General features: G+C 45.0%; 1 protein-coding gene across 2 annotated transcripts in view; it reads right to left on the reverse strand.

The window, feature by feature from the left end:
* The window catches only part of map7b (microtubule-associated protein 7b), a 103,882-nt gene that overhangs the window by 65,525 nt on the left and 20,262 nt on the right, over positions 1-18,095 (reverse strand). For both annotated transcript variants that reach the window (XM_080743919.1, XM_080743918.1), the window contains exon 2: positions 8,499-8,651. In XM_080743919.1, coding sequence (XP_080600045.1) covers positions 8,499-8,651 — 153 coding nt within the window. The remainder of the gene's footprint in view (positions 1-8,498; positions 8,652-18,095) is intronic.

Here is an 18,095-nt window from a genome sequence, read left to right on the forward strand (position 1 = left end):
GCACGCACGCACGCACGCACGCACGCACGCACGCACGCACGCACGCACGCACGCACGCACGCACGCACGCACGCACGCACGCACACACACACACACACACACACACACACACACACACACACACACACACACACACACACACACACACACACACACACACACACACACACACACACACACACACACACACACACACACACACACACACACACACACACACACACACACACACACACACACACACACACACACACACACACACAGAGGGACCAATGTCATACATACACCATGCTGGCCTGGAAGCTCATCACTTTAGGGTCAAGGCCACTTTTGTGTTGTCCATTCTTTTAGGGCACAAAAGGCCAAATGCCAGGGCAGGAAGGCCTCCAAATAAAACAAGATTTTAGTCCAATGAAAGAATGTGTTGAATTAAGAGTTAGGGATGATAACCTAATCTGCAGTGAAATAGATAAATTATGGCATTTAAAATCTGATCCATGCTCAGCCCTGCACCAATCAGACTCACTGGATTGGTTTAAAGATGGGGACTCTGGGGAGTTAAGATTTCAGATTTTCTAAGGGTAATAATAATAATAATAATAATAATAATAAACACTGGTGTCTACATTACAAGAAAGAGACACCGGTGTCTACTGTCTACATATTGACCATTCAGAGACAGAGGAGAAAGTGCTACAGTCAGCTGGGGCATTAACTGTTCTGCTGCTGTAGACGATCCTCACCGTCATTCAAATCGGTGACTACATGACGCCGTTGACGGCGAGGACTGTCAATCTTACTGTATATACAGTAAAGATATTATTACTTACTTAATGTCGCTCCGGTCCCGCCCGCATCGGTAATGTCGGCGATTTGTTTACAACGCACGTTGGGCGTGCACGCGAAGTGAAGCTCCTCCATGTTAAGTCAATGGGCCTCTCCATAAAGAAACTTAATTTAAACAAAATAGCCATTTTGAGACATTTTGCAGCAGATCTAAATGTAAACAAGGCACAAGGCAGGGCACAGCCATATTCCTCTTCTTGTCCCACACTGTCATGTGACTAGATGACGTAATCGTTGCCGTCAAGTGATAATCCAAAAAAGCAAAAACAACCCCCTTCCAGCCCTTCAAAATAATAGCGGCGGCCGACGGAGGAAACGACGCGGCACCAAGGCAACAAGCAACCTTCAGATTAAGAGGCACGGGTGGTGTTAAGGCCACTGTGGCCTCAGATCATGCCATTGGTTTGAGGGGCACAAGGCCAAACTGAGGGGCAACGACGGCCTTGGCCTTCATGAAATTCCTGCCCTGCATGTAGGACTTGACTTACTGTATCTTACAGCAGGGATACTCAAATAGCTGAACCTGTGGTGCTACATTACCAGTAAGACTCCCTAATCGGGAGATAAGCGACCGCCAGGTCGCATACACAAACTTTAGAAGGCAATGGTAGCCAATCAGGAGGGAATATGGGAAATGGGACAGATCCATGTTGATGACATGACTGTAGAGATAATGTGTACCGCTTTGTGTGATTTTAGGGCAACATCTGTAGGAGAAGTGTCCAAAAATGTCAGCCTCGTGGTGGCACTAGAAGAGGGCCATGTGAGAATTGAGGGGTGGAGGTTGTGGTTTGGCAGCCAAGGAGTGTATTCACTTCTTGCCTGTCTATGGGAGAAGTGAAATTGCCGGTTCTCTGCATCAACGTTTCAGCTCTTGCTGAGGTTCATCTTTGCTGCTGCTCTGAATGAGAGCACACATATTTCCCTTCCTGGATAATTATTCATGGAATAGTAATGTAATTAGGCTAATACGCTGATTAACAAAAATACACTAAGACGCAGATCTCCATCTAAAGCCCTTTGCACACAGGATCCCAAAAGGAGTCATAAAAGGAGTGATGAGTTTTTTACCGCATGCAACAAGACGCACAAATCGAACTGGGTTCGATCGAGAAAAAAATGCACGTCCGCAGCCACTCGTCGCACGGCTAATTCGGATCCGGTGTGCATGAGGTCGTAGAGAATCATTGTTTTCTTTTTAAAAAATGAAATTGTCCGTTTTATCCGTGCGGATAAACACGCCTGTGTGCAAAGGGCTTAAGGCAGAACCTTTAGCCCGAAATAAATAAATGGACCGAAAGATAGATAAACAGTGCGTACCTGGCTTGTAGGTGAGAGAGATAGAGAGAGAGAGAGAGAGAGAGAGAGAGAGAGAGAGAGAGAGAGAGAGAGAGAGAGAGCGAGCTAGAGTAACAACCAAAAAGTTGGAACGCCCTACCGAAGGCCTTAAAGGAGTGTGGTTCCCTAGCATCCTTTAAGTGACTACAACGGAGCGCTCCCAACCTCCGGTTCAGCCAATCACAAGCTTCAAAAATGAGTGCGGGCGTGGTTTCCCTTAGCAAGCCTAGAGTTTCTAAACTCGCCCCAGGCGGACCCCTGAATAATTTTGGGGGGTCCCCAGATGATTTACTTAACATGCAACATTGTTTTCTCACTCAACAGTAAACAAACCAACATAAAGTTTAGCACAGTCCCTGCCAAAAATAACCCTTTCTATGAAGCTCCCTGCCAGGCCCGATAATCCAGAGAATTTAATAAGCTTTAATTAAAAAAATTAAATAATCGAAAACTGGAACTGAAAAAGCGGAACTAAACCTCTCGGAACGGTTTCTTCAGGACCCATTTGATCGCTGCACCATTACCATGGCAACCGGCAACCGGAGGCAGCCATCCGTCCGAGCCGCGAGCGAGTATTTCCCGGTGGATCTGAGCACAAGGGGCGGGGTCGATGGACAATCGAGGCGGAGCCGCTCGATTGTCCACGACACTGCAAGCGGCGCGAAGGCCAGCGGACCTTGGTCCTGCTCTTCGCCCCCGAGCGCCGCAGGCGCGAGTGGCCGCGAAGAGCGGGCCAGGGCCGCGCGGCCGGCGGAGCGCCGCGCGAGTTACGAAGCCGTGGTGAATGCAATAGTTATATTTATGCCCAGGCCGTAAGGCCTGGGCAAGCGCACGATAAACGCCCCGTCCAAGCGACTACAATGGAGCGCTCCCTAGCTCCGCTTCAGCCAATCAAAAGCTTCGGTGGGCAGGGTTTCCCAATAACGCCCCCGCCCCTTGTGCACAGATCCACCGGGAAATACTCGGTCGCGTCCGAGCCATGGGATGGTTCCATTCCCTCACTGTTTATACAACACAGGAGCTAGTTCTTGAACGGATGGTCGGATTTTTAAACTTTTTAAAAATGTATTTTGAAGCTGTGGACAACATAAACATGCAGGATTCATTGGAGTCCGATCGTGCACGCGGATATTCTCACGACCACGTTACAATGTAAGAGAAGAAAGGCAGTGAAAGACATAGGGAAATTCTCGTGACTATCGGGACTCGCACGAGTCGCACCTAATCAGTCAAGTATATTGAGGGTATCTGCACATTTATATAGTGACAATTTAAGGACTTTTTAATACCTCTGAAATGACAAATGAAACATTGGCCAAATGGTCAAATATTAGAGGCAGAACCGTGTTACACAAAATGCCTCAACTCTTAGTGCTCGCCAGTTATAATATTATAATATGATTATTTTGGGGGTCACAGTCTGAAAAGGTAGTGAACCACTGATATAGCCCACCAATGACAGAAAGTCATCTTCTTTTGTCTTTTAACATTTTTAACGATTTTTGGGACCCATTTGTTTCACCCAGTGTCAATTGTCTAATGTAATCCTGGGCTCTGTTCTCCCTCTGCCAACATGGGGAGAACACGTTATTCCAACCAGTTCCTTTCCCCTCCATCAGGCGCCGCGGCTGGCCAGGGGGAGGCAGTATAGAGACCAGGATTCAAACTACTGAAAATATCAGATCTAGAAGCTCACAGCATGAAGCCATTTTCAGTGCTTCTTAAAAAAAATGTCTTTCTCTACTAATTTATGGAAATGATTAGATTTTTTTTTGCATTGTATTTATGAAATACTTTACATTATTTTCAATTCTTTGACTACCACGTCGAGTTCCAGTTCTGATTCCGGGCGGCCCGACGACGTCATGAAGTAACTGGAACCAAAACATAATTTCCTTTTTCTTTTTGTTATGCATGTTAGACTCAGAAGCCAGTATCTTTCAAATGGACGGTCGCAGTCGGACAATTAATATTTTCAGATTCCACAAGACCAGTGGAAGTCTGTTGAAAAGCTCCCGTGCACGGATGTAAGCGACTATAAAATATTAAGGGATTTTTCAAAGGTGTGTAAAAAACACAGTTAATAAAGAATTATTTATTTCCGAATCATTTATGCTGGGAGAACATCATGTTTTCCTTCTTTTTTAAGTTGGAGGGGACAAGTTCCCTCCGTCCCCACCAAGACCAGCGTCCATGTTGACAGGAGAGATGATCAAAGGAGCAGAGTTTCTACCACCATCATTAAGCTCAGGACTAAAGATTGGATAGAGTTTCTCAGTGAAGGAGCAGCCAGTGAAAGAGTAGAGATGAACTCTGGCCTCCACATCATAAAAGGAGACCAGACCCTCCTCATAATCCACAAACACTCCCACTTTCTGGACCTCCTCTGTTACAAGGCGGAGGACATCAAGGTCAGTATTAGCCTGGTACTCGTTTCCATTCCTCAACATTATAGTCCAGTAACCTTTGTTGGGGGACACTGTGATTGATCCCTTCCTCTTAATGGACTCTCTGGCCACTCCCAGAGCCCAGCCAGTCTTCTCTTTAACCTGAACCTCATAGTAAAACCTTCCTGAGGAGAAGCTTTGTTTTCCTAAGACACTGACACATGTAGAGAATCTCTCTTTGTTGTTTGGAGAATCCTTCCATATGTCTCCATGACTCACTTGTTTTCCATCCTCAGACAGGATGAGTTTGGGATGAGCTGTATCAGGGTCCAGAGTCACATCTACTGCATATTGCTGGTTGATCCACAGATTAACATCACACAGCTTCTTCATCTCTTGACTGAGTGTATTCTCCAGCTGAGCCACAGCTGTCCTCACAGTCCCCACATATGAAGGCTGATGGACATTGACCTTTGTCCAGTCCTTGGTGGGAGGAGGGGTGTTGATGGATGTGAAGTTCTGGAGGAGGTGGAGGTGGTCTTCAGTGTGTGAGAGCTGCTTCAGCTCCCAGATTCTCTTCTCTAACTGAGTTATTTCATCTTGCAGATCTTTGACGAAGCCTTCAGCCTGTGTCTCTGTAGTTTTATGCTTCTCTTCAATCACACCAATGAGCTCAGCCTGGCTCCCCTCAATACAGCTGATCAGAGCAGTGAAGACCTGCACACTGCCTGCTATCACTGTGTCTGCATCTTTCCTGCTGAACTCTACTGAGTATTTGACATCCTGAATCTTCACTTGTCTATCCTGGACCATCAGCTGGATTTCATCCTCTGTCTTTGCTTCGAATTCCAATTTCCACTTGAGATCCCTGAACTGATGAACCAACTCAGAAATCAAAGTATTCACAGATACTTTTGGTCTCTTAGAGAACGTGTCTTTACACAGTGGACACTGACACACATCACTAGTGTCCCAGTACTGTGTGATGCAGCTTCTGCAGAAGGTGTGTCCACATGGAGTGCTGATTGGATCAGTGAACACATCCAGACAGACAGCACAACGTAAAAGCTCTTCTGACAGCAGACTGCTAGCAGACGCCATTTCTACACCGAGGTTAAAAGTGTTCCTCACTCTCTGGAATAAAGGTATCTATCTACTCTGTGTCACCAACTTTTAAGTCAAGCCGACCGGAATCTGACATCATCAAATATGATGTCAGTCCACATGGCTCCATACTGACCAATCAGAGCTCTCCTTTTGAATAAACCATGTCACACCTATGTCACAAACCATGTCCATATATGGAGATCCCTGTATCTGTCAGTCATTGTTTTTATGCCCATTTATGGAGATCCCTGATGTCATCAGTATGTGTCCATTTACAAGCATGCTGCTATGCCCATATATGGAGATATCTGTATCTGCCAGTCCTTGTCCCTATGCCCATATGTGGAGAGTCCCATTTATGCCCATATAAGGATATATCTGTATCTGTCAGTCCCTGTCCTTTTTTTTTGCCCATAAAAGGAGATCCCTGATGTCCAGAGGAGAAGATTAGGGGGTGGCAGTGGCTCAGGGGTAGAGAAGCCGTCATTCCTGAAGGGTTGCAGGTTCGATCCCTGGGTCCCACCCAGAGTGAGTGAGCAAAACTCTGAACCCCTAGTTGCTCCCGATGAGCAGGTCGGTGCCTTGCATGGTTTCCTCTGCCTTCTGTGTGTGAATGTGTGTGTGAATGGGTGAATGTAATGCACAATCTCTATCAAGCGCCTTGGATATAGGTGCTATATAAATGTAGCCTGACTGCTAAGTCAGTCTCAATCACACACTGCGTCAAATATCTTTGACAGCGTCGTGGGATTTGAGTCTGAGACCGGGGACGGAGATTCTACTTCGCCGGGGGCGGGGTAAAGCCTATTGACGTCACACACATACACACACACATACACACACACACACCCACGCGACGGCGACGTGGCGTGACATTGCAAAAATACGTTATTTCTCATAACATATTATATGTCTGCATGTTTACGTTAGTGCAAAATGGTATTAAAACGTGATAAAACGGCACTATTGCATCGTTTATTAAAATAATACGAGTCAAGTCTGACTCCGCCATGACAGTTTTCACGGACCAATCAGAGTCCACTAGACTCTCACGTGGGCAGAGGACACCAATCAGAGTCCACGAGCGAGTCTCACGTGAGCTCAAGAGCTCTGTTTGGAGGGGGCTGGGACCGGAGCAGCCAAGCCATGTGCCCCAAGCATACAACCCTGATTGGCCCATTCAAACCGCCCGCTCTAAAGGCGCCTTCGAAATAGATTAAAATGGGACCGGTTTCAGTCCACACTACAAACCACCCACCAGCAGGGGGGGGTGATGTGCGGACTGAAGTGTCAGGCTAATATAAATGCACCATTTACCATTTAAGAGTATATGCCCATGTATGGGCATGCCCCCCTTTTTGTGCCCGTATGTGGAGCTGACCATGTTTGTTTCCTGACACCATGTGACCACACATTGAGGTTAAATGGTAAATGGTGCATTTATAGAGAAACTTTATCCAAGGTGATTTACATAGCTTGCATTCGCCCATTCACGCACACATTCATTACATTCACCCATTCACACACACACACACACACACACACACACACACACACACACACATTCTTTACATTCACCCATTCACACACACACATTCATTACAATCACCCATTCATTCACATATTCATTACATTCACCCATTCTCACACACACACACACACACACACACACACACACACACACACACACACACACACACACACACACACACACACACACACACACACACACACACACACACACACACACACACACACACACACACACACACCCCAGTAAGACTCCCTAATCGGGACTCGGGAGATAAGAAAATCTGTAGGAGCAGTGTCCAAAAATGTGTTTAAAAAAATGGTGGCTACTGTATATGGGACAGATTCATGTTGACGGCTCTCTTGGCGCCGCCGAGGTGGACGCGTGGGTACCGGTCCCGGCTCTCCCGGTCGCTCCTAGCCCGAGTTACGGAATTTTATGTGTGCTGCAGTGGCGGGATCCTCCACTAGGGGCATCCATGGTGGAGCACCAGGAGTCGGTGGTCCCCGGGAATGCCCCGTTTGGGTGGTCATTTGGTCATTTTTGCACTTTTTGGCGGCGGCGGAAGGGGAGTGTGTGCAAAGTTACTACATTCACCCATTCACAAGCACATTCATTACAATCACCCATCCACACACACACTCATTACATTTCACCCATTCACACACATTCATTACATTCACCCATTAACACACATTCATTGCATTCACCCATTCACAAACAGATTCTCATTACATTCACCCATTCACTCACCAATTCATTACATTCAGCAATGGTAGGCAATCAGGAGGGAATATGGGAAATGGGACAGATCCATGTTGATGACATGACTGTAGAGATACTGTGTACCGCTTTGGGTGATTTTAGGGCAACATCTGTAGAAGCAGTGTCCAAAAATGTCGGCCTCGTGGTGGCGCTAGAAGAGGGCCATGTGAGAATCGAGGGGTGGAGGTTGTGGTTTGGCAGCCAAGGAGTGTGTTCACTTCTTGCCTGTCTATGGGAGAAGTGAAATTGCCGGTTCTCTGCATCAACGCTTCAGCTCTTGCTGAGGTTCATCTTTGCCGCTGCTCTGAATGAGAGCACACCGATTTCCCTTCCTGGATGATTATTAATGGAATAGTAATGTAATTAGGCTAATACGCTGATTTTAAAAAAATACACTAAGACGCAGATCTCCGTCTAAGGCAGAACCTTTAGACCGAAATAAATAAATGGTCCCGAAAGAGAGAGAGAGAGAGAGAGAGAGAGAGAGAGAGAGAGAGAGAGGGGTAGAGAGAGTAACAGTGTACCTGGTTTGTAGGAGACCCCATGATTGCCGTTGCTGGTGTTGAGGGTGGGGGTGGGGGTGGGGGTGAGGGTGTAGGTCTGTCCAGAGCCAGACGACGCAGGACGGCTGGACGACGACACTCTGCCGTCCCCGCACCGGACCTGGACGTCACCCACTGCAGAGGGAGAGAGACACAGAGACACAGTGAGAGAGAGAGAGACAGAGACACAGTTAGAGAGAGAGAGAGAGAGAGAGAGAGAGAGAGAGAGAGAGAGAGAGAGAGAGAGAGAGAGAGAGAGAGAGAGACCTGGACATCACCCACTGTAGAGGGAGAGACACATAGACACAGTGAGAGAGAGAGACACATAGACACAGTGAGAGAGAGAGACACATAGACACAGTGAGAGAGAGAGAGACACAGACACAGTGAGAGAGAGAGAGACACATAGACACAGTGAGAGAGAGAGACACAGACACAGTGAGAGAGACACATAGACACAGTGAGAGAGAGAGACACATAGACACAGTGAGAGAGAGAGACACATAGACACAGTGAGAGAGAGAGACACATAGACACAGTGAGAGAGAGAGACCTCACCCACTGCTGGGAGAGAGACAGAGTGAGCGACAGTCAGGGGCGACAGTCACTGTGGGCCCCCCATGAATGTTCTTCATAGGGGGAGGGAGGGAAGCATTTCAAATCCTTCTAGGTTTTTTTGAAAAAACCTATGTTTCTATGTCAGTGGTGCTCAAACCTTTTTCAAGTCAAGGACCCCCAAAATGATATGTATTTGGTAACAGACCCCAATCTCAAAATATTTAGTTCCAGGGACCCCCTGGAAGCAACATCTGAGTTACAAATGTTATACATCATTTATATTCAAAGATTTGCACACATTTTCACGACTTTTCAAAAATAGCAGCTTGTACTTCTGCTATTTGTCAATAGCTAAAGTATAAAATAATTAAGCACATATTTAAAACACGCTGCGAGCTTGTAGATCTGCTATTCTTTTGGCTAAAGATTTGGATGACCCCCTGTAGTAACTCTGAGGACCCCCAAGAGGTCCCGGACCCCCTGTTGAAGACCCATGCTCCATACACTTAAACTTTGTGTTGAGAAGCACTCCACTAGAGAGTATGAATGAAGGCATGAGGTCAGGGCTGCATACGGTAATGTTTATGAGCAGGGACGTGCAGAGAATGTTAGAGAGGCAGGGGGTGACATTTCTAAAAGGGCCTTTTGGTGGAAATATAGAAAATAGAATGCTGGAGATGTGGCCTCTGGCATGTATTTCTACACACAGAGAGAGAGGGCAATTATTTTAACATAAGATGCTGCATTCAAGTTCAGGAGAGTTTGGACAAGGCAATTCTCTTTAACCCAAGGTCCACTGTCGCTTTGTCACATTTATATTTTATCAAAAACATAGTTTAAATCATTTGTTTTCCTGTTCTTTTTTCACCTAAACATCACCATTGGATCCTATTGTTTAGTATTACAATGCCATTGGCCATGATATTTGCATATAAATCAAGATAAATCAAGATCTCTGGAGTCCAGAGTCTGGACGAACAACATCTCACTTTTTTCACTGAAGCTATATTTCTCACAAAAACAAGTAAGCCGCCTGTAATAATCGTTTGGGTGATCATTAGAATGTCTAGAACATGTACATAATGTTATTATTGTGAAACAAATTAGAGCATGATTTATGATTTATGGCTATAAAACCTTACACATTTTTTTTTTTTTTGCTGCCTTCAGGTATGGCATGGAAAGAGGGCACAATTTGCATTTATTTCGCCATAGTAACAACTGCATTCATGGTCTGGAGGGGGCACTTTTTACAGACAAAAGGGCAGGTAAAAGAGCAGGGGCTCAAGCCCCCTTTGACGTCTATGTGTGCACGTGCCTGTGTATGAGAGATACTGTATGATATAATGAAGGTAACAGTGAGCCTGTATGAATGCATGGCTTGGTAACAGAGGCGATCCTTTCTCTCTCTCCCAGCCTCAGGCTGGTATTAGCTGCTTATCGTTGTCGTCGGGTGGAAACCTTGTATGTCCAAAAGCGTTCGTTTTGTATTTATCATTCAAAAAATAACTAAACTAGCAGATCTACAAGCACACAACGCCTCGCACCACGAGGCGTTGTGTGCTTGTAGGTCGGCTGTTTTCACTACCTTTGTGCGACGGCCTTGTCTGACGAAGCAGGGCTTTACCTTGTGAGAAAAGGTATACGAGGTGTCTGCCCGACAGTGACGTTATGTAACCGTGCTGCCATTGTAGTGATCAACACACAGGGACTGGGCTGGGTCGCTGCCGGGTTAGGGTTACACACTTCACACTCAAGTCTTGTCCTTCCATGCATTCACGTTTGTTAAAACACATTCAATGCCAAATATATGTATTAATTCTGGTGGGTAGACGCAGATGCCAGCATTGATCCTCATTGATTGCACGCTGGCCACAAAATGCGCTGTGGGCTGCATAACGGAAGTGTCAGAAGTGTTGCGGTTAAAGTTGCTATAAGCAGTTTTCTGCTAACATAAGCAGGAAACATGCAATTGATTATTTTCTTTTTTTTTATTATTATTATTAGATTCAGGCGGCTAAAGATGCTCCCTAAAAAAATCTAGTCTCTGTAGCGCTTCTAGGAGCCGCAGTCTGCCTCCAAAACTATTATTTTATCTGTAAGAAGCTCTGTCACTAGCAGCTCATTGGTACATGAACCAGCCGACCTGGGCTAAAAGGATTGACAGACAGGTCTAACCAATCCGAATCTGAACAGGAGGCGGTCCTGATTGGTCTGCTAATTTGGCAGCCTATCATGTCTATATCAACCAATGACAGAACCTCTCACAGATGAAAAATTATAGTTTTGGAGGCAGATTGTGGTCACAGACAACATTTCTTTATGAAGCACGGTTAGCCGTCTGAAAATAATAAAATAAAAATAAAAAATAAAAATAAGCAATTGCATGTTTCCTGCTTATGTCAGCAAAAAACTGCTTATAGCAACTTTACGGAAGTTACGTCACGCAGTGCAGGTCTGATTACATCCACCAGTGAAACAAACCTAAATAGTTTATAGCTCTTAACTCACTCTTAACAGGTGTAACTTTGTCAGAGTCCATGTTTCTGTTTGCATATTATTGTTTATTTCTGTTGGCGTATAGAACATGCCAAACTTTATGCACATGTACATTTGACGTTGCTCTTTTATTTCTCTCTCTTTTCACGAATCTTTTTTAGATTATTATTTTTTTTTTCAAATAAGTTTTACCTGTACAAAAGACATAACAATAAAGTACAACATTGAACCTCTTACAGTTTATCTGCTAAGTAGAACAAGCACCGGAGCAGGCAGGCACCTTTAACTCCTGCATATGAAACCCTCCAGGTTCCCTTCCGGTCTTAGCCCAGACCGGCCCTCCACAACCGACGCAAACACAACATTATGAAGATCTACAAGCCCACAACGCATCGAGACAGTGGCGCGTTGCGTGCTTGTATGCTGTTAAAACTCCTGGGCCACAGTAGGGCGTTCACCAAATATTCGAATATTCGAATATTCTAATATCAAAGTCACTATTCGAAGTCGAATATTCGCTTATTTATTTTTATTGTTTTCTCTTTAAAAAATATATAGTTTATAAAGCTTGGCTAGATAGGAAGTCATAAGAATGAGTTGCTAGGGCCCAAGGTGGAGGGGCCTTAATTATTTTATACTTTAGCTAATGAAAAATAGCAGCTGCTATTTTTGAAAATCTAGTTTTTAAGCAAACATTTGTAACTAAAAATGTGCTTCTGGGGGGGTCCCTGGAACTAAATATTTTGAGCTGGGGGTCCGCGGCCAAATACGTATCCTTTTGGGGGTCCTTCACATGAAAAGGTTTGAGCACCACTAACGTAGGAACAGTTTTTTTCAAATAAGTTTCATTTTTTTTCAAAAATGGCAGATCTCAAGCATCGCTGCACTCGGTGCCGCGCTGTGAGCTTGTAGATCTGCTATTTTTCAATAGTTAAGGCACAAAATAATGCATAATAATGCGTTCCCAGTTCCCCCTATGGAGAACATTCATGGGGGGCCCGCAGTGAATTTGGTGCCACACCCCTGGCCCCCCCGCCAGCGGTGCGCTGCATATCACAATGTCAACAAGGAGAAGGAGCATGAGACGCCCTGGGAGGTAAACGGCAGCACGCAGGAACACTCAGTGTTCCTTCTGTTTCACTAAGTCAAACAGAGCTCTCAGCCCAGCCGGACCGGCTCATAAACAAACAATAATATCGTCACTGTCGGGCAGAAAAACCTCATATCTCCAATACGTTTCAAATTTGTACATTTTTTCGCAAAGTAAAGCCCTGCTTCATCATACAAGGACGTTGCGCAAAAGTTGTGAAAACAGCCGATCTACAAGCACACAATGCGCGTTGTGTGCTTTGTAGATCGGCTGTTTTCACTAGTTTAAATCGTTTTAAAAATGATAAATACGAAACAAACGGTTTTGGACGTACAAGGTTTCCGCCCGATAACGACAATATGTTTTAATGAGGGCGACCTCTGTCAGGTAATAGCTTCAGGAAAATGATACGAAGGCATTATTCATCACGAGTCGATTTGTGTTCTCGATGCACTGCACACACTTCGGTCTGGGTTTCATTGCATTGAGGTATCTAAAAGATAATGAGAAAGAAGAACTCAAGGAATATCCTTTATACATGATTTTATTTACCACAATGCATGGACAGTATACGGACGCGTTTCGGCCCTTCGGCCTTCCTCAGCGTTGCAGTAAAAAGTCTAAAAGATACCTACACACTACTGCATCATTGCATTGATGTATCTAAAAGATACATACACAGTACACTACTGCAGGGGTTCCCAAACTCTTTTGGCTAAGGGCCCCCCTATGAATATTATTTTCATCCGAGGAACCCCTACAATATATTCATAATTTTCCCTCCCAACACCTTATTGGTGGCACATGCTGACTCCATCTGGTATTTATGCCATATTTTAGAGACTAGAAGCTCGGCCGCCCGAGTCGGTGACCTTGCCAACTCCGGAACGATGTAAATAGGGAATGAATGCCCCACCCTTTAATGCAAACCCCATTATACCTGTTGTCATAGGACCCGTTTTGACCATCTGTTTGCTTGTGTAGATTTATGCCCATATATGGAGATATATGTCTGTCTGCGTCCATTTTATGCTCATATATGGAGATCCCTGTATTTGCCTGACGGGCGGCCGAGCATCTAGTCGAGGACCGGCCGACTCGGGAACGATGTAAATAGGGAATGAATGCCCCATACGACCTGTTTTGACCATCTGTTTGCTTGTGTACATTTATGCCCATATATGGAGATATCTGTCTGTCTGCGTCCATGTTAGGCCCATATATGGAGATCTCTGTATCTGTCTTCTGTGTCCCTTTTATGCCCATATATGGAGATCTCTGCCCTTCGGGCGGCCAAGTGTCTAGTCCGGTGCCGGCCTACTCGGGAACGATGTAAATAGGGAATGGATGCCCCACCCTTTAATGCAAACCCCATTATACCTGTTGTCATAGGACCCGTTTTGACGATCCTTTTTGCCTGTGTCCATGTATGCCCATATATGGAGATATCATGCCCATATATGGAGATATCTGTCTGTCTGCATCCATTTTATGCCCATATATGGAGATCTCTGCCCTTCGGGCAGCCAATCGTCTAGTCGGGGACTGGCCTACTCGGGAACGATGTAAATAGGAATGAATGCCCCGCTCTTTAACGCAAACCCCATTTATCTGTTTGCCTGTGTCCATTTATGCCATATATGGAGATATATTTCTGTCTGCGTCCATTTTATGACTATATATGGATATCTCTGTATCCGTCTGTCTAAGGACCCTGCAATAATACCCATCATACCCGTTGTTCGGTTATTGCCTAGCGGACATCAGCGCATAGGGAGAATCCAAACCTTTTGCGCCGGTTCTGGAAAATCGCATATTGGGTGGGGTCAAGGCCGGGTACTATTTATAATAGAAAGCCATTTAACACTTAAAGCACACTGATGAATGATTGTTTGATGATAGTGGTAGACGCGTCACCATGGGAACCAAAGCGCTCAGTAAAAGGGGTGGGACCCCGTCGCCGTCGGCTGTTTGCTTAACGATTTGGGCCGCAACGGTGATTGCGCCATAGCAGCCGTAGTCCCGCCTCACGTCGCCGTAGTAGAAACAGGCTGCTTAAATTCCCCACTAACATTTAATCAGAGTTCCCGCACATTTTTACCAATTAATTTCCAAAACTTTTCCAAAACTTTTCCAGAATATTTAACCCAATTTCCAGGACTATAGAACAATAATTCAGTTCAATAACAGGTCGCTTACTCCTATGCGCAATGCCCAAAGACAGGTGTATGCCAGTGGTTCTCGACCTTTTCAGGCCGATGCCCCCGAAATAATCATATTTTTAACTGGGGACCCAGCGCCCTGACAAGCACTTGAGTTGAGGAATTTTGTATAACACGGTTCTATTGTGAAAATAGCTGATCTACATGCTCACAACGCTGCTATTTTCACAATTTCTGCATCTAATATTTGACAATTTGGCCCATGTTTAATTTGTCATTTCAGAGGTATTAACAAAATCAATAACCAAAGACAATGCATAGCTATTTTTTTCCAGGACCTTCCAGGACCCTTGATAAATTCCAAAACTTTTCCAGTACTGGAAAAAAATATTTTTCTAATTTCAAAATATTTCCAGGAATTTCATGACCGTGGGAACCCTGTTCAATGTACCTCGATAAATGCCGTCACCCGCGATATCGTGCATGACGATACCTCGATGAAGGTACATTTCCGATGTATCATGCGGCGCATTAGCGCCTATGTGCGCGCGTCTCTGTCAAGATGGCTCCTCACAGCCGAGTGACTCCACCGAGTCACAACACCAAAGCAGCCGGGGTCATCCTCACAACAACGCCAAAAGGTCACACGGGTCAAAGGTCATGCTTTGGCAGGGACGAGGGTGGGGGGAGGAGGGGGGGGGGTTAGGTTGGGAGGGTGGAGCTTTAACGGGGCTTAAGGCTGAGTCTGCAGGTCCGTGACGGTGCAAACGGAGCTTAGAGAGAGAGAAATAAAGAGGAGATTTAGGAGAAGAGAGAGAGAGACGGCGGTGAGTTTAAACTTGGAGCTGATCTTAAAACTTTTTTAACTCAGGGCACCCCTGTAAACAACGTTTTCATCCACGGCATTCCTGAATTACACTGTTCATTTTTTGAATCTTACGTCATATCAAGCAACGTACAGTAAATATGCACATCTTTCCACCGGTAAGCTATGTTGCAGAGAAATTCTGTGGGTACAGACTGAAAATAACTTTATACTTTAAAGGACAACTTTGTTTTTTTACAACAAGGGTTCATATTTTAGATTGTAATTAGAGAAAAGAAAAAGTGAGTTTTAAAATGTTTTCATTTGCTTCATTCTATTGTTTTATCGCGTATACCGTGCTAAAATGTGGGGCATGCGTACACATGGGGCATGCGTACAAGTGTCTAAATATGTCTTTTTAGACACAATAAGCCAGCAGTTTCTTTATTGCTTTTTACAATAACACTTCTAGCCCCCATAAGTCACAACCATGAAAGGTTGCGTTGTATCTTGGGAATGGGTTTATTCTGTGTAAAATGACATATTTAGCCTCTTGTACGCATGCCCCCAACAACTGAAATAAGAATCTCTAAAACAGTAGAAAGAAGTAAATGAAATAACTTTAATACTCATCTTTTATATTCTTTAATTACAATCTAAAATATGAACCCTTGTTGTAAAAAACTAAAGTTGTCCTTTAAACACTTGAAACCCAGTATCCCTATTCTGGGGGGAAATTTCACCAAAAATAGCCGATCTACAAGCTCACAACGCGTCACAATGGAAAAATAACTCTTCAAGTACAGGGCTAAGGGCCCTGCCTTTGTACTGCTGGGGAGAACTTGACTGATAGATAAATAATCAAGATAACATACTGGTCTCGCCTTTCAGACGAGCCCACAATTAGAGAAAATAAAAGATGAGTGTCTTCTCCCCCCCCTGTCAGGTGATAACAAGCGGCTTGGTCTCCTCATGCATATATAGAAGGAAGCATGAGGTCAGTCCGTTGCTCTCCCCAGGTTGGCAGAGGGAGTGCAGAGCCCAGGATTACACTAGATAACTGACACCGGTTGAAAAATGGGTTACAAAAGTCGTGAGATGAACATTTTCAGAAAAATATATGTCCTCACTTGCACAGTAATACAATGTGTGCGTGCGTGCGTGCGTGCGTGCGTGCGTGCGTGCGTGCGTGCGTGTGTGTGCGCGTAAGAGAGCGAGACAGAAGTAGAGTGAGTGTTTAATCCCTCTCATATCACCCTGATTTGAGTGCATGTGTGCGTGTGTGTGTGCGCGTGTGTGCGTGCGCGTGTGTGTAGGTGTGTGTGCGTGTGTGTGTGTGTGTGTCTCCCTCCATCTCTCTCTGTCACCCGGTCAGATTAAACGGTCAGAGCTAGCGATTAGCGTAGCACGCTAGCGGAGGGGCAGTGTTGCCATGTCAGCATATTATAAGCCACTTTGGGCTTGTGTTTGTTTGATTGATTGATTAATTGATTGATTGATTGAATACTTGTATTTTGTATTAACAGAATGACAAGCACAAGGAGGTACATTACAGGATCTGGAAATGAGTCATGCCACAAGAAAGCCGTTGTTTCAATAGAGGGCCCTAGTGTACTAAATTCATAGAAAACATTCAGTGAATGACCGATATACAATTCAGTTCTATACTATGCTACATCATCAGTTTGTGTGTGTGTGTGTGTGTGTGTGTGTGTGTGTGTGTGTGTGTGTGTGTGTGTGTGTGTGTGTGTGTGTGTGTTGGGGGAGGTATTTGTGCAAGTCGTTGAATATTTTTGACCCGATTCTATAAATGTCTTCTCACCCATTCACACACACATTCATTACATTCACCCATTCACACACACACACACACACACACAAACACACACACACACACACACATTCATTACATTCATCCATTCACACACACACATTCATTACACGTGTGCGCGCGTGCGCGCACACACACACACACACACACACACACACACACACACACACACACACACACACACACACACACACACACACACACACACACACACACACACACACACACACACACACACACACACACACACACACACACACACATTACATTCACCCATTCACACACACATTCACACACCGATGGCAGAGGAAACCATGCAATGCACCAACCTGCTCACCGGGAGCAACTAGGGGTTCAGAGTCTTGCTCAAGGACTCTTCCACACTAACTCTGGGGGAGCCCGGGATCAAACTGGGAACCCTCCGTGTTCTAATGACAGTTTCTCTACCCCTAAGCCCACTGCCGCCCCTGTCGCTTCTTCTAAATCAGCTGTTCTCAAACATGCCAAGGACCCCTAGAATTAAATGAATTTGGCCACCGATCCCCATCCCTAAATATTACGTATCATGGACCCCTCAGAAGCAAATATCTGAATATATGTAATGGATGATTTTACACTTGGTTGCATGCTGGAT

This window comes from Nannobrachium achirus (genome assembly GCF_963921795.1).
Source record: "Nannobrachium achirus genome assembly, chromosome: 16".
Lineage (NCBI taxonomy): Eukaryota > Metazoa > Chordata > Actinopteri > Myctophiformes > Myctophidae > Nannobrachium > Nannobrachium achirus.